This window comes from Barbus barbus (assembly GCF_936440315.1).
Source record: "Barbus barbus genome assembly, chromosome: 31".
In the NCBI taxonomy this organism is placed as follows: domain Eukaryota; kingdom Metazoa; phylum Chordata; class Actinopteri; order Cypriniformes; family Cyprinidae; genus Barbus; species Barbus barbus.
This window is the reverse complement of record NC_136759.1, coordinates 14,798,285-14,819,884: the sequence shown is the minus strand read 5'-3', so window position 1 is coordinate 14,819,884 and position 21,600 is coordinate 14,798,285. Positions and strand designations below refer to the sequence as shown.

At 34.9% G+C, this 21,600-nt stretch overlaps 3 protein-coding genes across 5 annotated transcripts; 1 reads left to right on the top strand and 2 right to left on the bottom strand.

Moving 5' to 3' along the window:
* Positions 1-162: 162 nt before the first annotated feature.
* Positions 163-10,390, bottom strand: abcg4b (ATP-binding cassette, sub-family G (WHITE), member 4b). Its single transcript, XM_079387221.1, has 15 exons — positions 10,278-10,390; positions 8,415-8,655; positions 6,044-6,161; positions 5,017-5,149; positions 4,809-4,859; positions 4,585-4,730; positions 4,355-4,478; positions 4,169-4,283; positions 3,758-3,900; positions 3,287-3,385; positions 2,850-3,018; positions 2,597-2,697; positions 2,271-2,429; positions 2,051-2,169; positions 163-1,320 (listed from the first exon to the last, which is right to left on the bottom strand). The coding sequence occupies exons 2-15, from the start codon at positions 8,644-8,646 to the stop codon at positions 1,095-1,097; spliced, it is 1,935 nt and encodes a 644-aa protein (XP_079243347.1). The 5' UTR covers positions 8,647-8,655; positions 10,278-10,390; the 3' UTR covers positions 163-1,094.
* Positions 10,391-11,601: 1,211 nt separating this feature from the next.
* On the bottom strand, positions 11,602-17,722 carry LOC306851060 (porphobilinogen deaminase-like). 3 transcript variants are annotated; one of them, XM_079387109.1, is made up of 15 exons: positions 17,569-17,722; positions 16,985-17,038; positions 16,017-16,089; positions 15,848-15,897; positions 15,690-15,745; positions 15,443-15,520; positions 15,132-15,209; positions 14,082-14,157; positions 13,815-13,928; positions 13,657-13,695; positions 13,443-13,562; positions 13,174-13,227; positions 13,000-13,086; positions 12,741-12,920; positions 11,602-12,627 (listed from the first exon to the last, which is right to left on the bottom strand). In XM_079387109.1, exons 1-14 carry the CDS (start codon positions 17,590-17,592, stop codon positions 12,744-12,746), a joined length of 1,080 nt encoding a protein of 359 aa, XP_079243235.1. In that variant the 5' UTR covers positions 17,593-17,722; the 3' UTR covers positions 11,602-12,627; positions 12,741-12,743. The 3 variants fall into 3 exon arrangements, with proteins under 3 accessions (XP_079243235.1, XP_079243234.1, XP_079243233.1); XM_079387108.1 differs by having other exon boundaries at positions 11,602-12,920; XM_079387107.1 differs by lacking the exon at positions 17,569-17,722 and adding an exon at positions 17,121-17,219 and having other exon boundaries at positions 11,602-12,920.
* Positions 17,723-17,821: 99 nt separating this feature from the next.
* Positions 17,822-21,551, top strand: LOC306851088 (uncharacterized protein). Its single transcript, XM_079387150.1, has 5 exons — positions 17,822-18,087; positions 18,282-18,489; positions 18,577-18,680; positions 18,765-18,849; positions 19,277-21,551. The coding sequence occupies exons 1-5, from the start codon at positions 17,905-17,907 to the stop codon at positions 20,728-20,730; spliced, it is 2,034 nt and encodes a 677-aa protein (XP_079243276.1). The 5' UTR covers positions 17,822-17,904; the 3' UTR covers positions 20,731-21,551.
* Positions 21,552-21,600: the final 49 nt, after the last annotated feature.

The window sequence follows — 21,600 nt, the reverse complement described above, 5'->3', positions numbered from 1 at the left end:
TAATTCAAAATATTCTCATTCTTAGAAAGACTCTTCCATGAAGCTTACAGGTGGGGCTGCTTTAGTTTCTTTTGCACATGCTATTCTTCAGGTTTAGTTCAGTGAGTCAGAGTTAGTCAATGTTAAAAAAAAAATGAAATAAAAACCATTTAGTCTGAAAGGCACTGTCAAATGGCTTTGTTATTATTTATTGTAAGGGTTAAAATAAATGATAAAAAAGCATTTATTATTCCTCTATGTCATCATATGAACCACTATGAAGATTCTTTTGAAACCGCAACAGCACTTCTGATGGCTTTCATAATTTTATTTCTAAACACACTAGGTACATTTGTCCGTCTGACATGTTTACACAATACATTGCTGCTATACATAGTATGAAAGTTTGTTGGTCTAAAAAAATTATAACTTTGTTTTAATACATAAATTTTAGCACCAGGTAAATACAAGTGAAAATACTAAATAATCATAAAAGAGAGAAAACTAATAAAATCTACTATACAAAAAGACTGATACGATGGTTTAATAGAAACGCAGGCACTGTGTGAACCTTCACAGTCTTCTGGTTTGAATTAAAACCCTTTTCAGACTTGTGCAATGACATGTAAACATCCTCATCTCAGGTTAAACATGTTTATGATGTGCTTTGTGAAACTGGAAATCCAAAAACTTAATTCTAATTAGCTCTGAGTAAAAAAGAAAAAAACTACAGCAATGTTAATGGAAGGTTAAAGCCAGAGTTTGAGAACTGCCATAATGAATAGAGAAAGATCCGTAAATTATCATTTACATATTTCAATTTGGTATGACATCTTGAATTTGGATATAGCAGCCTTGCATAACACCTGGTACAGTATCAGTTTAACTCTGAAAAACTAAATATTCACTAAATTTTTTTAAAGCCAATTCTGTAGACAATGACATTTAATTTATTTATTCAAAATGAAATACAAAAACCAGAACACAAAAAATGATCAACAAATAAATCTGGCTTTCCTGAGCAGATAATGACACCTTTGGAAATTGTAGTGTATACATGTAGCCTGAAAACAGGCCACAAGAGCTGCAGACCATTCAAGGCCATGACTTGAATATTATCGCTCTGACTTTATTTTGTACCGAAGAACCAAGTAAGTGGCGAGTCGCAGAATGAGGAAGAAAATCCCCAATACGATGAAGTCCATGTAAAGCTTGGCATCTTCTACATCTAATAACTGTAGTACTTCTTCAGGTCTTTGGAACTTGCAAACCCTCCCTGGACATTCAAGCTCGGTTCGGTTCATCCCATAAATGGACAAAATCACCCCCTCAAACCCATACCTGTCAGAAACACAATCAAACATGAAAATGTGATATTTGCCAAGTAAAAGTATATATTAAGACAGGGGTGCCCAATCCTGATCCTGGCGATCGACTGTCCTGCAAAGTTCAGCTCCAACTCTAATCAAACACATGCTGCCTTCACGTGCTATCGGAAATTTCCTATTTCCCACTTATGAAGTCATGATTACGAGGTTGACGTATTCAAGTGCTTTAATGTCGGAAAGAATAAAATGTAGCATCCCATTGGCTGACAATCATATACTGTAAACATTCACCGCGATATGCAGTTCGCTGACAATTCTGGAATTTCGGTCAAATACATGCTTATTTCACTACTTATAAAACATACAATATTCTTCGAATGATCGTTCATATCTGGCCTATAAATACACTACTAGCGACAAGAAAAAGGGATGTAGTTGTTGTAAGAACAGCATTGACAGCAGCAATGGTTGTCACCTCCCCCATGTTTAAAGTTTATGACCCGCCCAACTCAGAAACTCAGGTATCAAAATTATTTCAGAATTTCCCAATAGTAAATACGACTTGAGAGGCCGTTCACGTCCAATTTCCGATTAGGAAACTTGTATTTATGATAATTCCGATAGCACGTGAAGGCAGCATTAAAGGCAGGTGTGTTTGATTAGAGTTGGAGCTGAAATTTGCAGGACAGTCGATCGCCAGGAGCAGGATTGGGCACCCCTGTATTAAGATATAAATAGCATACCGGACATAGGACACGTAGGAACTCCATTGTAGGTATTCTGGAATGGTGTCAAAGTTCACAAAGAACCCCGAGAATAGTAAGACCGGAATGGCTGTAACCGGACCAACAAAAGTGGCCACCTGTGAAGAAAGTTTTCATTGCTGTCCAGAGTAGATTTTACATTATTGTCGTAAATGTTTTAGTCACAGTCTGGAGCTCTTCTAATAGCTTTAACATGTACCTGAAGGGATGTGGAGGCAGCACCGACTAGAAGTCCAAGAGACTGGGCTACTAAAGCTGTACAGATCGACAAAGCCAAAAATAGCAAGTAGCGGCTTGCCTCTGGAGGCTGTTCAGTCATCCAGTACACAATACTGCAGTACATGATGGGACAAAGGACCTGAGGAAGAGTGGACAAAGACTGGATATCAAATATAGGAATTATAGAAGTCCTTGGTTTTCTTTGTCTTAGATCCATAATATTGAACCTTCAAAATTGTCCAAATATGCTCAGCTCATATCATGCATAAAATGGAGTCAGTAAGGCTTAGGCAGGCAGGCACCCACCTGGAATGGAATGTCAGCCATTGTCTTAGCCAGATAGTAAGCCTTCAAGCTGTACCAGTAGTTTAGATGTTCCCTCAGAAACACAGCCATCTCTAGAGGAACTGAAAGAGAACAGAGAATCTATGACTCGAAACGCCACTTTCACTTCCTCTGAATGAAAGTAGGACATGACTTTAGACTCAATTTTGTGTTATATGTGTTGACAGTAAAACTGTGACATGACTGCTGTATTTATGCGTCTTCACTAACTTACAGGTAAGAACTGTAGGCATCAGCGCTCCAAACATGAGAAAGAGCATTGAGAAGAAGAGGAAACCAGTGTTGTTGAAGACTTTGCTGGCGTCATTGCCGATATTGAGGTACAGCAAGCCTATCAGCACTCCAATGGAGATGTGTGACATTAGCCGCAGATGTGTCAAAACCTAGTGCAAAAAACAAGAACAATTTCAAATGCCATATTAAACTAATCTGCAGAAGTATAATGCAGTAGCATGAATTAATTTAAAACTGAATTAAGATCTAAAATGCCAAGGATGCCCCCAAATCGAATACGATTTGTCAGTTTCAGTGTTGTTTAGTTACTGTGGTTTACCGTCATAAAGCAGTATTGTATCATTTTGAACACAAAACTTAATTAGGAAAGTTTAGGGCTGAGATACAAGATATCAACTAAATGAGACAACAGTGTACCTGGTCTCTGCATATTGTAATAAATGTTCTCTTGAAGAGAATGCAGAACTGAGTCAGAGAGCTTGTTGCAAAAGTATGGCTCTCAACATGCCCTGAATCCTGTAAAAGCAAGTGTAGGAAAGCAAAATGAGTCATTAGAAAAATTTAATAAATATAAAAAGATTATGTTAAAGCATGAACCATCTGCCCCAGACAGCCTTTACTATTTAAAGCAGGTGTCAGAGACACTGCATGTACTCTTGTGCCAAGTACAGGCTTGTAAGTATCTTTTATATAGTCATGTCTTTGGCAGTAATCTGTCATCAGAACTTCAATTAAGAAGACAGTTATATCATATCAGTATATTTTGTGCTGAAAGAGACTTTCGAACACAGTTGATCAGTTCATCTAGCAAACATCCTGACCACAATTTGTGCAAGTAAGCATTACAGATGTTATCCACAGGCAGATTCAGAAGCTTGCATCACTCACTTTGACACATTTTGCAGTGCATGGGGTTACAGTGGCTTTGTCGATGAAGTTGCACTTTTGCACCAATGCACACATGCCACCCTGAACAGCTTCAAACAACACTGGGTTCAAGTCCCCAAACTCTCCTGATGCTACTTCAATGACTAAACACAAAACAGAGAGGAAATGTATGACGCATGATATACTAGTGCCAAACTGATTATTGGTTGTTGATTCTTTGTAATGTGTATAGACAGTTTTTTCATCAAAATCACATTAATTACAATTTAAAATATGTTCTATATCATCCTTAAGATCATCCAGAGAGACATATACAGCTTTGTTTTACATTTTTTTTCTGCTAAATAGAAAATGTTTAAAAGAACAGCATTTATTTGAAACGGAAATCCTTTGCATTAAAATAAAACTTACTGAAATCTGCAGGATTGTGGTATGTGGGACAGTGAAGACCCAATCCTCTCAAATAAGGGATGAGGTATGGGACACTTCCCTTGTATATGCACTGGCCTTGGCTTAAAATATACAGCTGTGAAGGAGACCCGAAATGATGAGTGGCATGATCTGAAGATTTTCAAAAAGATTTGCACATGCACATACCTTATCAAACATCTCGAATAGTTTGGCACTGGGCTGGTGAATAGTGCAAATGATAGTTCGCCCTCCTTGCGCCAGAGACTTCATCAGTGACACTACCTGGAAACAGGATGCGCTATCCAAACCACTGAAATCACAAAGCAAGAAAAAAATAAACTGTATCTGTTAATGCTACAAGCATCTAAATAATGCTGATTTAGATTATTAGTGTCACAATATGATAACATCATTACCTAGTGGGTTCATCAAAAAACATGACTGGGGGGTTGTTTACTAGCTCAAGGGCAATAGCCAACCGCTTACACTGGCCCCCAGAGAGACACACAGTTCGAGTGTGGACACACTCATGCAGTCCCAGGGCTGTCAAAATTTCTTTTATCTGCATGCCAACATAAACACAGAATTTCAGAGGGAAACATTTGGGGCAAGTGTGAATGAGGTCATGGGCTTTACCTACCAGCTCTTTTTTCACCTCTGTGTCTTCATTGAGCTTCAGGTTGGCTGATACCTAGAAAACATTCAGTTGAGTTATGTATGTTCCTTGTTAGAAATGACTTTTTTTCAGCAGGTGACTAAGCATTCGGAAGTGATTGTTATATTGGGTAGTAGCACCAAACCTGCAGTAGGGGGCATCCTTTACTACACCATTCACCTTACAGACTCACCATCATTGCTTCTTGAACAGTCAAGTGGGGCAGCAATTTGTCTTCTTGCATAATGTAACAGGACATTTTACGAAAGGTTCGGAGGTCTCGGAGCTTTCCATTTACCAGGATCTCTCCAGTCATTCCTGTTTCCCTGTAACAGACAAGACAACCAGCAGTGTTGGGAAGGTTACCCTATTTAAAATGTAATGAGTAGAATAACTATTTCAATTACTTTTATAAAGTAATGTAACTGATTACATTTGATTACTTTTCTACATTTCTAATGTTTTCAACTGTTGATCATTTTGAAACAGGCAGGGTTAACCTCACAGTAGGACTCAACATTGATTACTGCCAGACTTTCAAAATCATCACTGGAATTAAGATTATAATAATTACATTTTAAAGCACAGCCACCATAAAATCAGACTTTAGTGCTTCTTCTTACTTTGAGACTATTATGAGGTTAAAGATAGGTTACAGATTTAAAATCATTACAAGAAATAGTTTAATTGCTATTATACTGTTTTTTAAATCAAATCTTAGCTATGATGTGAAACACTGGCATCTAACAGTTAATCTTAAAAAATAAAGCACATACATAAACCCAACTAGGAAATAAAACAGTTCATGTGTCCTAAACTCCTGAAACATTGCTGTCGCATATTTTAGAGCAGTCAATGCAATTTATGAAAGAAATCAGTTAAATCTGTATGTGGGTGTGTGTGAAAAATTACACTTTTTTCTCAGTAACTAACTGATTACAGTTACATTTATTTTGTAATTAAATTACATAATGCCATTACATGTAACTAGTTACTCCCCAACACTGACAACCAGCAATGGATAGGTATGGAAGCTTTCAAGATTTCTTTTAACTTTTAATTTAATTTATGGTAAATAAAATGTAAAATGTATTTATTAGCAATTTTTTTGGAAATTCACAATAAAGCTGATCAATAATACAAACAATTAGAATGAATAAAAAAAGCACGCTTTCTCACTATTTTTGCTCAGATCACTTTTGCACCTATTGTATCCCCACCTGTATCCCGCCAGGATGTTCATCAAAGTGGATTTTCCAGCCCCAGAGGGGCCCATAATGCCAATGAGTTCCCGACTGCAAAACTTCCCCGATAGACACTTGAGTAAGGCCTTATAACCTGGAAGAAAAAAAAAATGCTTGGCATCATACGGTTCTCCTTTGGAACAAACAGTCCACTTGCAGTTAATCCCTTCAAATAAGAAGTATGGTTTAATCCGTGAACCTCATGACTGTACTACATATTTCTCCAAAGCTAAGAAATGTGAGAAAGCAAGTGATAAAAGTGATGAAAGAATGAGGCTCAAAACCTTTAAGTACAGTGGCTAATTAAACCATTCTGGATCCAGTCTGCTCATTGACCTTTCTATAGGTCCACCACGATGGCTTTAACCCACCGCATAAGACCGAAAGATCTCATTAAAAAAAGTTATGACATTTTTACGAGTCACTGATATAGTATTTAAAAAAAAAAAAGTCTGACTTACGGTATTTCAAAGCAATATAATGATCAGCCTATTAGCCCAAAAGCTCTGTTCTCACAGTTCACAGTTAAATCACAGGAAAGCCCTCTCCTTCACCATTTGACTTTATTCCCATACATGTCCACTGAAAGATTAGAAGTCATTTAATGACCACCATATTATCATTTTTGGTTACTTTTCCTTAAGGCCAAAATGGAAAGGGACAGTGGAAATACAGGGAGTGCAAATTACATTTATCACTTTTACATTTCGCATTCATCATATTTACAAATATATTCCATTCTGTATCTGATCATCATAGCGCATAAGTCAGCATAAAAAGGCACAAGCATTAGGATGATGTCAGAAGCCAATTTCGAATTGAAACTTTTTTCTCGCCAGTGATGCCAGATGTGATCTAATCTAATTTAAACTACTTGTAGTGATGGCACTGCAAAAATAAAAGTCCTGTTGGCATTTGAAGGCTGTAAAAGAGTGGAATCTTCCACACTGGTATGCTTTCACCAATAAATCACATGTGCTATCTTCAGGCCAGACAGAGCATGACTAGACAGTGCATGAGTCAGCTTCATCAGATAAAAACAGAAGTGATCAGTATGAGATACCAGCATTCATGACGTTAACTGCAAATCAATCGTCAAAGGTCTGATAGGAAAGCAAAAAGGCCTCCATTAGTCTTGGTACTCATTCTAATGTGATTTTAATCTCCTCTGGAATCTAAGATACTAAATTAAAATTGCTTACCGTATTCTGCTTTGTACATGAACAAATGTTGCTATTCTAAGCATGCATTTAGCCAAGACCGGTTTTAATTTCCTATTTGACTTACACAGCCAAAAGATAAATAGTCTAATATTACACACAGTAACCATCATTTAGGCTCCATTTTATTTATAAGATTGGATTTCTCTGCTATTCTGATCTGGTCTAAAATTGTGAGTTGTGCTGAGTTCATTTGTCAACAGTTATTCATAGAGGACCTCTGAGTTGTCCATTTTAATCTTTCTCCATCATTCTGTCTTGTTTCCTGCTCCACTTTATCTCTCAATTGAGTTTTGACAGATGCATTTTTGATAAACCATTTGTCTTTCACACAATTATATTTGTATGAAAAAGGTTTTAAATTGCCTCATAACCAACAATAATCTATTTTGATCTATTTTGTATAATTTATCAAATGTATTTTAAATATATATATTATGTATTTTTAATTTATTTATGCATTTTATAAATATATTTGTAAATAATCAATTATAAATTAGTGCTGTCAAATGATTAATCGCAATTAATCGTATCCAAAATAAAAGTTTTTGTTTACAGAATATATGTGTGTACTGTGTATATTTATTATGTAAATATAAAGACACCCACATTTATATATTTATATTCTTATATTTTATATTCTTTATATTTTATTCACATACAGATATATATTTATATTCTTATATTATATATAAATATATTTAATATATAAACAACATATTTTTCTTAAATATTACATGCATGTGTTTATATTTATATATTCATAATAAATATGCACAGTTTACACACATGAAATGTGTAAACAAAAACTTTTATTTTGGATGCGATTAATCACGATTAATCGTTTGACAGCACTATAATATAAATACTAAATTGTCTTCAGAAAACAAATAAATTCCCAGCTTGCTATCTCACTGACTATCTAATAAAACAGAAAAGTAGCACATACTGTATGCCGCCCTCATTTTGTTTTTTGTTTTGTTTTGACACTTCTGATGATGGTCTCTTGTGATTATGATAATGTCTTATAAAGACCCCATCCTTAAGGTCTGTTTCAAATTAATGAGGTCAAAACAGATTATTTATGGTTACGTTGATCAAAATGTGTAAAATTATGATCTCCTGACCTTGTTTCTTCCACCATGGCCCTTCTCTGATGGTGTAGGACAGGTCTCTGAATTCCAGGTCCACAGTAGTGCGTTTAGGCAGGTGAGAGAAGCGCTGTGCCTCTGTGATGTGGTTCTCTACCTTTTTCAGATGGGTTAGCAATGGAGCTTCCTGTGGCTGTGTTCCTCCATTACACAGGCTGTCCTCCATAGTAATACTTACTGACCCAAGATCAGATGACTTCACTGCCATTTCAAAGGTCTAAAGAGAGCAAAAAATCATTCAGTGCTGTGACCATATCGGTCAAAAGTTTTTTTTTTTATGTTATTAAAATATGTCTCTTATTCTCATCAAGGTTGCATTTATTTGATCAGAAATACAGTAAAAAACAGTAATATTGCGAAATATCATTACAATATATATATCTGTTTTCTGTTTACAATTTATTCCTGTGCTGCAAAGTTGAATTTTCAGCAGTCATTACTGCAATGTTCTGTATAAAAATGTATCAAAAGAAAAGTACAGAACACCCTGATCCATGTGATAAAACTGCATAGTTACATTTTACATCTAATATCACTGTCTTCTATTAAACAAATGCTAAGAGAAATGATAATATTGTACATCACTATTCAAAATGAGAAATCTCCAATGGGAGCATCCTATACTTTCCCCTTGAAATGCAAACCTCTTTACACTGTTTGCTTATTCAGGAGAGGCCCCTATACTCTGTCAAATTGATCTGGTTTAGAATTTGGAGCTGTTAAAGGCTGGGATTTGGTTTCCTCTGAGAGACCGCATTGTGCTGACACATTGAATTGACTAGCTAGATGTAAGTCCCTGGAGTTTGGAGCCAAAAGGAAGAGCGAAATCAGAGAATGTGAGTAGCCAGGTCAGAGACAGACATCACTGGCTCAGTTCCACAGAGAACACTAACTAGGAGGGGATCACTCCAGTGTTCACATGAGAATTAGTAGATTGTGCCGTGTGGAGACAGCCTGTACAATGCAAATCTTGTTGGAATGTATTATAACCAGTGAAACATAATCTGAATTTTTCATAGACATGTGTAGAACAAATTATCACCACTCCTCTGATTTTTGCCCACAGTTTGGTGAGATACTGCATGTTAATATACAAGTGTTACATAACACACATCCATAAACATGTGACATACAGTTTGTATCAGAAAACGAGGATTGTTGAAATAGTATTTAGTGTGTATTCAATAATTTTGTGAACATTAACCCTTTAAATGGTAAATATATTTGAGAAAAGTAAGTGAGAAGGGTTCATTTCTGGAGAAAAAAAACGAATGATAAAAGATATATTGTATTGTAAATTGTATTAAAGAAAAGAAAAGTATTACATGAGCCCTAAAGTATTAGAAAACAGCAATGTATTATTTTGTGCCTGCCCTTTTAAGGGTTAATAGCCTTTAACAGGCCAATATAAAGAATCAAGAGATCTGGCTTTGTGGTCTTTATGTTGTGTTTGTAGGCTAATCCACAAGAATTAGTAGTTTTATCTCTCTTAATGCCATGCACATATATTTACAGACCACATACATATTTAAAAATATAAATGTATGATATGATATTACACTATTACTTGTATTAAATTATTATTAAATAATAAAGGTTATCAAAACTTCTTAAGATACTAGTATAATAATATGGCATAGCACAATATAGCATAGTGTAGCCTAGTAATATGATCAAAATATAATAAGATAAAAGAATAATACCATAAAAATATTTAATATATAGACGTTATGCTGTTGTTATAGGCCAGTCACAGATGATAAGATAAGTATTGTTAAATTATGCTACTGCTGACAATGAATTGCAAAGGCTGGAAACCAAATTCTTGAAATCACTTACCCAGGCTCACACTCAAGGGGAAATATATTCGTTTAAGTGTTGAAATGTAGGCCACTTTTCTCTTTACAGTAAGAGAAACAGGTCCTGCGCCACTGGCAATCCCGTACAGAACTGAATGAAAAACTGAGTCCTGAAGGAGGAGTGTTTGTTGTCGAGTGTGGCGCAAAACCTGGGATGGATGGAACAGAAGACAGACCATCGATGATGCTCCAAACTCCTCAGCGCGCGGTCACTTGGAAACCAAAACAAAATCTACTTTTGATATTTGTTGCATGATGGTGTTATTATTATTTTTTTTAGTTTAGCATTTATTAAAGGTTTAAATTATGTTTTACATATTTAAAAAATCAGTACAAAAATGTGAGTGCAGTAGAAATATGTTCGTGTTTTTGAAATGCATGTTTGTTTATTAAAGCAGGAATGAGAGTATAGACTTCTGTAGACAGTGTGCTATGTAATTTCCTGTGAAAATGAGTGGACGCAATGGCAACATGCCACAACTGGTTGTCAGAAGAAGCCACACGCTAATAAAGCGAGTTCACCCTCAGAACAAGAACACATCTGGACGAGTCTAAACTTGACATCTGATCTGAGAGTCCTTCATCGTCTAAATGCCACCTGGTACCTGGAATATGGATATATGAAGCATCAATCTTGAAAAGTATGCATCTATAATAAATAAATTTGATAATAAATCTTTGAAAATGCATTTTTTTTATGTTGCGTTCAGAGCAGAGTTGCCAGGTCCAAGAAAAAAATAGGAAATACAGTCTATAATCTCATACCTGCTGTTATATTGAAAGCTAGCCCAAATTTCCCTTGTCCAATAACAGTTTACAGCTGCCTTATTTCCATAATGTAGCTTAAAATATAATTTTTTGAATTCTTTATTCTGTTTTAAATCTTATTAGTATTTATTTAATCTGCATTTTATTCCTCTTCAGTCACAGAATCTTCCCCAATTCTTTCAGGACATCTTCACACAATAAATGAAAAACAAGAACATATCCTTTCCGATATTTTATGATTTCAATCAAGGCCATTAAGTCTACATTTCTCATTTCTCCAAACTCTTCTTCACATTAACACTTTACACAAAAGCAGAATCAATATTCAAGTAATGTACAATGGTAAACTTTATTAACCTGCCTTGTCTGATAATGTAATAATGATTTACTTTATTTATTATACCCAATACCCTCAATCATCACATGTAAGGTCTTGAGTAAAGATTATTTAAAAACTAATAATAATGAAAATGAGTGACACCTAGTGGTGTCTCACTGTCTCAGGCAAAAAAGAAAAAAGTCAAAACCACATGTTTGCATCTATACTGCTTGATTTATTTGGGACTGGAAAATACAGTTAAAACTTGCTTTGCTTAACAACTCTGCTTAAAACCTCCAAACTTACAAAATGTGCCGTTTTATGTAAATGTAGATGGCTTATTTCAAAGTAATGACAAACAATGTCAATGCTATTAAAGTTATTCAGAGTTTACAAGTGCACCACTGACTCTGAAATGACCATAAAACGAAACTAAAATGAAGAACTAAATGTATTTTATAGAATTCAATAATTTCAGTACATTCTAAGAAACTTGCACATACTCACATTGATTCAACATGGTGTGAGTTAAACTATGGCTCTGTACAACAACAACAACAACAACAACAAAAATGTGAAACACAACAAAAGAATGCTGGCTAAATTTTGTCATGTTTCATCATACAAATACAGGCACAATAGGATGTCTGGCAAAGACATTTAGCCAAATAAATAAAGCAAGGACTTTTATGAATTTCACATCTTTAACAGCTTATAATACACAAAGATTTGCAGTGATATTTTGAATTTCAAGGCACTGATGTTAGATTCAACTTAAAGGCTTAAATGACAACATTTAACATATGCATAAAATATATGGAATGGAAAACATTCTACTATCAAACCCTACATCTATGAAAAAAACCAGCTGACTCGATACAAAAACGTTTTGTAGTGGTTCACAGGTTATGCTGTACAACTTCACATGTGCATGTAACCAGAATCAGTGAAGGTAAAATATAGATGATAATTCAGAAAATGTACACCCCAGAATAATTCAAGTTTCAAATAAGCATGTGTTTAGATACAACACACACCATCTTAAAAGGCATGATTGCATGTTCATGGCTTAATATGAATCATTTCTATCTATTAGCTCTCTGTAATGCGGATGTAGTTCATGTTTGCCAGTGTCTCTGTTATACTACGGTGAATAGTGGAGTCATTATTTTGGCATTATTATTATGCATCATACTGCAAGTCTGTTTTAAGTAGAAATTGCATATTGGCCTTCATTAAACTTCTGTAATTACAAAGAAACATTTTCTGTTAAAACCTTGTTGACTCTGACATGTATAAAAATACTTCTGGAAGTGAGTGGTTGGTCTTCAGCTACAGATAAGGACTGTTATATACCTATCATGCATCATTCAGCTGCCTGGCTACAGTCAGTATCTCTTTGGCCCCTTTGCTGAGCAGCAGATTTCCGAGGTCCACTCCTAACTTCACTGCAGCATCCTGGGCTGCTTCTGACACCTTTAAAGCAGTGATGCCCACACGCTGGACCTTCTCATCAACTTTCTCCTGCTCCTCAACCTGGTTATAATAAGGTTACAGATGCTCAAATCAGTGTAAAAAAAGACTTTTTGTATCTATATTGTTATGGATTAACAACCTGATTGTCAGAGCTGATGCTTGTCTGCATGGTCTCCTTCAGACTGTCTGAACCATCGAGACTATACACCGCTCCAGTCAGGTAGAGCTGTAAAACGATCACACAGTTATTCAGATCTGTCTTTCAGCCTTTCTAGTTGGGTAGATAGTAAAACAGCATGAAGGTCTTCACTACCTGTGAACTCTGAACTTCAGTGTAAACAGCAACTGGAACACTGCATCCCCCTTCCTATTAAAAAGTAGTTTAGTACTTAGTTATAAATAAAATAGTTTTCTATTTCTATTGTCACTGTACCTTAAAAATGTATTTTTTAAAATACATTTACAAAGACAGTGTATTCTTTTATTAATAATGAATTAATTCAAATGTTAAAACAAAAAATAGCATCACGTCATTGATCCAAAACAGGTGTGAGGAGTATTATAGTGCAGCAGGATGCCTACTAGGTGTTTGAGGAAGGCTCTTTCTGCGATGCATCTCAACACGGTGTCTGAGTCATTTAATACTGACACCATTTCCAGGATGTCCTGGTCTCGAGCTCTCACCTCGACTGCCAGAGCGCCCTTTAACAAGAGAGTAAGTGGAGCATGTATGGTTCAATGTAATGGTACAAATGCACTGGAGATCAGCACAAAAGCAATACTGAATGTTACCCACCTGTCCAACTGCATACATGCAGTCATCCGACCCAAGGATCTGAAACAAGATGACAACCACCGAGGTCAATATGCATTATAGAATTGTTTATCAATTAAATGATGCAATAATCTTTATTGTATTTACATTTTAGGTTCATTAAAGTAGGATAGAGGCACCTGGCTGATGCGATTCTCCCAGCCCATTCTCCGAAGACCAGCTGCTGCTAAAATGATGGCTGAAAAGTCATCTTTTTCATCCAGTTTCTTTAGACGAGTGTTGAGATTACCTCTCTGAAACACAACTGTTAAGGTATAACCTCACACAAAACATCAAGTGCTTGTTAATACACTGAAATTATAATTTACTTGTTATCTGCATATACATACAATAACAGGAAAAGTATATATATATTTTTTTTAATGCTGCACTGCACTGAAAGATACAATGTCTTTAAACTCCAGATGAGGAAATCTCTTCTTTAGCTGTGCGGCCCGGCGAAGAGAACTGGTACCTACAACACTTCAAATATAAAATATAGAATTTATTATTCAAGAAAACACAAATCCTGCAAATATTTAAATATAAAATATATCACTACTAGTGCTGTCAAACGATTAATCGCATCCAAAATAAAAGTTTTTTGTTTACATAATATGTGTGTGTACTGTGTATATTTATTATGTGTACATAATACACACATGTACATATTTAAGAAAAATAAGTTATGTTTATATTTTAAATATATTTATATATAATATAAATTATATGAATATAAATATATAAAGCACTGCAAATACATGTAAATATTTTCCAAATGATATACTGTTTGTGTGTGTATTTATATATACATAACAGATATACACAGAACACACACATATATTATGTAAACAAAAACTTTTATTTTGGATGTGATTAATCGTTTTGCAGCCCTACAAGAAACATTGGAGAATCACGATGGCGAAAACAGTTGTGCTGCTGTGATGGGATTTTTTTCAGGACTAATCGCGATTAATCGTTTGACAGCATTAATCACTACCATTAAAAATTTGGGAGTTGATAAGATTTTTTTATATTTTTCAGTGAAGTCTTTTATGCTTAGCAAGACTGCTTTTATTATAACAAAAACAATAACTACAGTAATATTCTGAAAAATTATTACATTTCAAATAACTGTTTTTTAAATATAAGAATATATTTTAAAATGTAATTTATTCCTGTGATGCAAAGCTGAATTAAAGATGCATTAATAAATTGATCAAAAGTGATAATTAACATGAATAATGTTACAAAAGATTTCTATTTCAAATATATGCTGTTCTTTTGTGCTTTCGGTTTATCGAAAAATCCACATTGATATTAATAAGGAATGATTTTTGAGCAGCAAATCAGCATATATGAAATTATCAATTTCTTAAAACGTCCAACTTTTAAATGCTAGTGTACTTTAATATATATTTAAAAATATAGTTTTGTGTACTGGCCACCGCTTTTACCTCTTGTTGGCTAGAGAATCTAGACATTTGCCTTTATGTTTGGGGTGCAAGACAACAGCATCATGGGGGTTTTCTCGCCTTTGAATAGAAGGAAATGTTAATCACAATGTTGACCATATATTAAAAAGGATTTGCAATGAGCAATACCTTATATCAGTTTTTCCATACAATTTAGTAATTATTTATGAACATTTTGGTTGAAGTTTGTCTGTAACGTGACATGCCAGCTACTTTTAAGATAAAAGACTCTTCAGATGTGGAGGAACATATAAGCACTTCAGAACACAAAGACACTTTTGTGATTTCCTTACTTCAGCACAGATCCTATAGTGAAGCCCACAGGAAGAACAGTTGGCAAGTCTTTCAAAGAGTGCACGACCAGGTCCACCCTATAGAGACACAAACATTACAACAGCATTATTCATTCTGAATCATAAACACCAGTGTAGCAGTACAAACCCCTGAAACATCAAATTCACCAAAGGACCAGTGAACAAATCTGTACATAGTGCAAAGTATACATGAATGATATAAAGAAGTAATGAAGGACAGACTCACTCATTTTTTTCCAAAGCATTTTCCAGTTCCTTTGTGAAGAGACTCTTTTCACCAATCTTTAACACAAATACATATAGTAACATTTACAAAACTAATTAATTATTACATCAGTATCACTTTATTGAATAATCAGTTATTCTACTTTAATTTGTACTTACTTTGGATAAAGCTGTGTCAAGTATTTTATCTCCTGTTGTTGACATTGCCACTGAAACAAAATAAAGTGGAAATCAATTTAAGGAGAGTGAATATTAACTATATCATCCATGCTAAACTCAATTACAAATAACCAACAACTGTTTTACATACTTGGTAAGGATCTCTCACCTATTCCAAAATGAACATCAGGGTGTAACTCCTTGAGTTTCTCTACAACACTGTCAGTCTGAATTCGAGCTAGCTGAAAAAGGGAAAAAGTAACAAAATGGTTCAACAATATTTCATTTCCCACAAAATATGAAGGTCTTTTAAAGCTAATCTTTTTGTTGAGGGCTGTAACTGGTTTCTTTACTTAAACTAAGCAATATTGTTCCCACCCTAACAAAGACAGAGATCTTATCAAAGCCATCACCACAACTGGCCCAACCAATCAAGTTTACAAACCTACATTTGCCTATGCAACACTTGCACTACTAAGTGATGATGAGGCAAAATGTACAGACATTATTTATAATATGGAAAGTAAAAGTAAAAACTTATTTTAGAAAACTTGAGAATATAATTAAGACACATGGATTATTCCTATGACAAGCAGTCATAAAAACTGAAACGTGTACATTTAAAGTTCTCCAATTTATCAGGTGATGAAAATGGTTAGATATTTTAGCAATATTTTAGATTATCTAATTTGCATGTACACTACAGTTTAAAAGTTTGGAATCAGTAATCTTTTTTTAAGAAAAAAATACTTTAATTCAGCAAGGATCTTTTAAATTGATCAAAAGTATCAATAAAGACATTTATAATACAAAATTATGTCAAATAAATGGTGTTTTTTAAATTTTTGTTTTATTATAATCAAAGAATCCTGAATAAAATGTGATACAATTTCCAGAAAAACAGTAAGCAGCATAACTGTTTTCAACATTGATAATAATAAGATATATTTCTTGAGTATCAGCATATTAGAATGATTTCTGAAAGATCATGTGACACTGAAGACTGGAAATGGATAAATATATTAAATCTAAATATATAACAAATACTTTTTTCACAGAGCATTTGAAATGAATATGTATGGATTGTGGATTTAAAAAAACAGACCATATACAATAATTGTAAATAAGAAAATGTACCTGGCTTTTTCTGGTGCCAACGCGGATCACCCTGCTGACTTTGCCATCAGCATCCTGTAAAAGAAGAATTTGAAGCAAAAATCAGTACCAGCACAAATATCACAGACTAACATGTTCATTTGGATTATGTTCTGACCCTAATGTATTTATAAGGTCCATCTGCCATTGTAGTGAAATTAGCTGGAGTCTTCAGAGGAAGAGAAAGCAATGGACAGACTGATGAAGGAGGCACTAGTGTCCTGGCTTCAGTAGATAAGACAATAATGCTTATTCACTGTATCCGTTACACACAAGGGAGGAGTAAACAACGCCATTCAAATAGAGAGATTTAGTATTAGAGAATATTACACTAAAACTTTTTGGGTAAAGGTGGTTCAGAAGTAACTTCTCAACCACTAGACCTAAACCAAAATAACAATTATGCCATAATCGCATAATTAACGGAGCTGCACTGTATGTATTACGAGTGATGTAAAATAAAAGTGGTTAAATTAGAATTAAATTTGGTTTTGATTAACCTAAGTTACTCGCTCAAAATTACTTCTCCAATTTTGAATAACGCTAGCGAATCAATGAAAACATACCTTCAGGTTTGTCTTTTCCGACATTTTGCAAGATGATCCAAGTTATTTAGTGCTGATCTCGTTGAAATTAAAGTAATTTCTCATTCATGATTGTAAAAGAGAAAATACTGAACTGGGACAAATGTCATTCAAGTTATCGGTTGAGTAAAAGTGCGGCGTTTCGAATTTCAAAATAAAAGTCATAATGATTGTACCGTCACTGGTCACAACTACAATCGCCGACTACAAAATAAAAGACTTTTATTTTGAAGTCGTAGTTTTTCAGAAACGGAAGTTAACACAGTAAACACGGAATTGTTTGTGTTTCTAATTAATTCACTCAATTATAGTTACTGAATGAGCACAATGGCGGAGTATGACTTATTTCACAAACAGACTATGTCTATAATGACGCTTTTGATAGAAACAGTCCTAGACGAGATTCAGAAAATTTTTGAATGTGAATGTCTCCCAGCTCAGACTGAAATTAGTAGTGGCAGAGATCCGATATTGGACATGAATGAGAAACAACGCAGACTGGTATGTTTATTTTCATTCTGCAGATATTTTGTGTGCTATTTAACTATCAGCAAGGGATTGGTGTCAGTTGTGCTCTATCAGACAGCCTTTTCCTGAAGTTTTTCCTCAGTTTAAATGAAATGTCCTGCTAGTTAAAAACTAAACATTTATGAAGAAGTCCAGATGAATTAATCAGTAGTTTTTATCTGTTGCAGGCAGAGCTAACAGCTGTAATGGAGACCTTTACCAAGGTGGCTGTTCAAAAAATATGCAAAGTCTTCAGTTATTGCTTTGCGCTTAAGCCAACTCAGTTACAGGGTTTAAAAAGTTACCATGAGGATGTAATGAATGTAAAAGAGTTGGTGGAGGAGCATGGGAAGAAACCAGAAAGAAAAAACAGTCAAGCTGTCAGAGATGTGCCTGGTAAGACATCCTGCATTTATTTTATTGTCATATGTAAGAACATTCAACCCACTGTAATCTTAACTGTAGTAATTTCATTCTCCTCAGATTCTGCAACTGTAGCTCCATCAGTGTCTCCGGAGAGACCGAATCTGTTTACTGCGTTACCTGAAGAAACTGTTCAACCACAAGATTCGGTTAAAGGCCAGGAGGTGAGTTCATTATTGAAATGACTTAGCTCTGTGTTGTTTGCTAAAATGCTTGCATGTTCGTACTGATTTTATTTTTTCTCTCAGTGTGCAAAGGAGGCTCAGGTTTCTGAATTTTGTCCTGAATCGTCAAGTAGTGGACAAGAGAACCCAGTGCAAGCATTTTTTATAGGTATTTGCTACACAGCTTTGATATCTGTGTGTACTATCTATATAAAGTGATTAAAAATCGAGTAATTAATTTATTTATTCATTAATTCATTTAAAATGTACTTCAATATTAACTGAATCTAATATTCTGATTTGCTGCTCAGGAAACATATCTTATTATTATCAATGTTGAAAACAGTTGTGCTGCTTAATACTTTTGAGGGAAGCGTAATTATTTTTATAGGGTTCTTTGATTAATGAAAAATTCTAATGAACAGCATTTATTTGAAATATAAATATTTTGTAATAGTTTGGTGACTTTTGATCAATGAATTGTGTCCTTTTGAAATTAAAGTATTAAATTGTTTTCTAAATTATTATTAGGCTTTTTAAACCAGCTAGACATACTTTAAGCTTTCAGTAATTGGAACCCTGTCAATGTTTTGCAGTTGAATACAGTACTATTACCTCTGATGAGGACCAGCAAGGTGAAGTAAACGCACAAGCAGAGCGAATAAGTGCAAAATCTGAAAAAAACAAGAAGACAAAACCATATGACTGTAAAGAGTGCGGAAAGAAATATTTCTATAGACACTCGCTAGATAAGCACAGATGTGGACATTTAAAAGGGCCTCACAGTTGTGAGCAGTGCGGGAAGGAGTTTAAATACTTGAAAGGATTAAGAAAACACCTACTGAATCACACAGAGAAGAAAGGGATCTGTAAAACATGCGGGAAAGCCTTTGCAAATCTTAAGATGCACGAACGCGTCCACCTGGAAGTGAAGCCCTTTCTGTGTTCCACATGTGGACACAGCTTCACCGTAAAGGGAAGTTTACTGGCACACCAGAGGATCCATACAGGTGAAAAACCGTACAGTTGTGAGATCTGCGGGAAGCACTTTACACACTCAAGCAACCTCGCCTGCCATCTGCTCACTCATTCCAATGACAGACCGTGGAAATGCAGCCTCTGTGACAAGACTTTCAAAACTGAAAAGAAAATGAATATGCACCAGCTCGTGCATACAGGAGAGAAACCCCATGTATGTAACAAATGTGGGCAGAAGTTTGGCCACATTACCAATCTCAGAAGGCATCTGCTCGTGCACAGCGGTGTGAAATGCCACGCCTGTGAAATCTGTTCCAAGCAGTTTTATCAGAGCAAGTCTCTGAAGAGGCATATGGGAATACATGGCGCTCTGAAGTCATTTATGTGTGAAATATGTGGGAAGAGCTTTGTTTTTAACTATGCCCTACAAAAACACTTACTCACGCATAGTGATAAAGCCAATCTGAATGGCAAATCTAAAGATGGGAAGTCTTTCCCGTGTGATGAATGTGGAAAGTGCTACAGCTCGACCGCAATGCTCAGAATACATCAGAGACTTCATACTGAAAAGGATCCGTACATGTGTAAAGTCTGTGGCAAAAGCTATAGCAGCTTGTATTCGATGAAGGAACATGAGAAGCTTCATTCAGGAGTGACACCGTTCAAGTGTGACATCTGTGATAAGACCTTTACTCAGAAAGTTGGTTTGAAAATGCACGAGGTTGTTCATACCAAAGCTAAACCGTACAGATGTTCTGTTTGCGGAAGCCAGTTTGGGCTTCCCCACAGTCTGAGACTGCATATGCGCATTCACTCCGGTGAAAAGCCACACAAGTGTGAAACGTGCGGAATGTGCTTTCGCTTATCTGGAAACTTAAGGCGACACGAGCGGATCCACACTGGCGAGAGGCCGTTCAGCTGTGAGGTGTGTGGGAAAAAGTTTGTGCAACTCAGTCATGTGAAGGCACATATGCAAATCCACACTGGTGTCAAACCCTACACGTGCCAGAAGTGCGGGAAGAAATATGCATACCGTAGAAATTACAATGATCACAAATGTGTACCTGTGTGAAAAAGATGCTGCCTTAAAGCTTGCTGGGAACTAAACTGCAGTGCCATTTTCTTTGTTATATTTGCAGTTTTGACATCAGACAGATGTCATGAAGGTTCTGTTGTCAAAAATATTTACAGTAGCACAGTGTTTACATTTGGTTTGAAAAGCTGTATAAGTATTAATCAAATTAGCATCAATTCAATTAATAATTGAGCCTGGGCCAAATTATTTTTAAGCCAATTATTAATATGCAAAATCAATTAGTTATACAGTGGGAGTTCCTCAGTACAGTGTACTCTGTTCAAGAATAAACAATTTGTTGAGAGTGCTGTGATTTTTCTTTTATTGTTCTTTTATTTCTATTTTATGTGTAATTTTGGTAGGAAAAACACATTATTTTCACTGTTCCTGTGGATAAGATCTAAAGAGTAAAGAGCAGATAAATTGTTAAACCGTTAAATGGTCAAAAAATTTTGAAAGTTTGCCTTTTCATATGCAGCTTGATATAGAAATTAGTAAAAAAAAAAAAAAAAAAAGTCTATACAAAGTTTTTCCAGCTTTTTGTCTTTGGCGTTAATGACTTTTATTTTGAAAACGTTGCCTCGGAATTGTTGACGAACTGACCATGTGATGGACGATCGAGTCTATTTACCTAAAAACAGTTCATAGGAGTTTCTCGACATTTGCAATTCAAAGCTAATTTTGCATAACACAAAAACAATAAACAAGCTTATTAGATAAATTAGCCAGAAATGGCTCTGGTTATTATAAATAATAAACTATAGTATTATCGATAATAAGTTTTATTTAGTTTGTTTCTATAGGGAAGATTTTCATCCAAATTTAATAAAAAAATATTAATTCGCATACTTTTATTTTGAAATGGTT

Excerpts from the sequence above, each read along its gene's own strand:
- LOC306851060 (XM_079387107.1), bottom strand. The coding sequence starts at position 17,150 with ATGGCAGATGGACCTTATAAATACATTAGG. Across the intron at positions 14,158-15,131 it reads GATTCTCTAGCCAACAAGAG|TGTTGTAGGTACCAGTTCTC; the intron begins GTAAAAGCGGTG and ends TTATATTTGAAG. Across the intron at positions 13,696-13,814 it reads GGGAGAATCGCATCAGCCAG|ATCCTTGGGTCGGATGACTG; the intron begins GTGCCTCTATCC and ends ATCTTGTTTCAG.
- abcg4b (XM_079387221.1), bottom strand. The coding sequence starts at position 8,646 with ATGGCAGTGAAGTCATCTGATCTTGGGTCAGTAAGTATTACTATGGAG. Across the intron at positions 2,698-2,849 it reads GATGCCTACAGTTCTTACCT|TTCCTCTAGAGATGGCTGTG; the intron begins GTAAGTTAGTGA and ends GTTCTCTTTCAG. Across the intron at positions 1,321-2,050 it reads TCCTACGTGTCCTATGTCCG|GTATGGGTTTGAGGGGGTGA; the intron begins GTATGCTATTTA and ends TGTTTCTGACAG.
- LOC306851088 (XM_079387150.1), top strand. The coding sequence starts at position 17,905 with ATGAGCACAATGGCGGAGTATGACTTATTTCACAAACAGACTATGTCT. Across the intron at positions 18,088-18,281 it reads ATGAGAAACAACGCAGACTG|GCAGAGCTAACAGCTGTAAT; the intron begins GTATGTTTATTT and ends TATCTGTTGCAG. Across the intron at positions 18,850-19,276 it reads AGTGCAAGCATTTTTTATAG|TTGAATACAGTACTATTACC; the intron begins GTATTTGCTACA and ends AATGTTTTGCAG.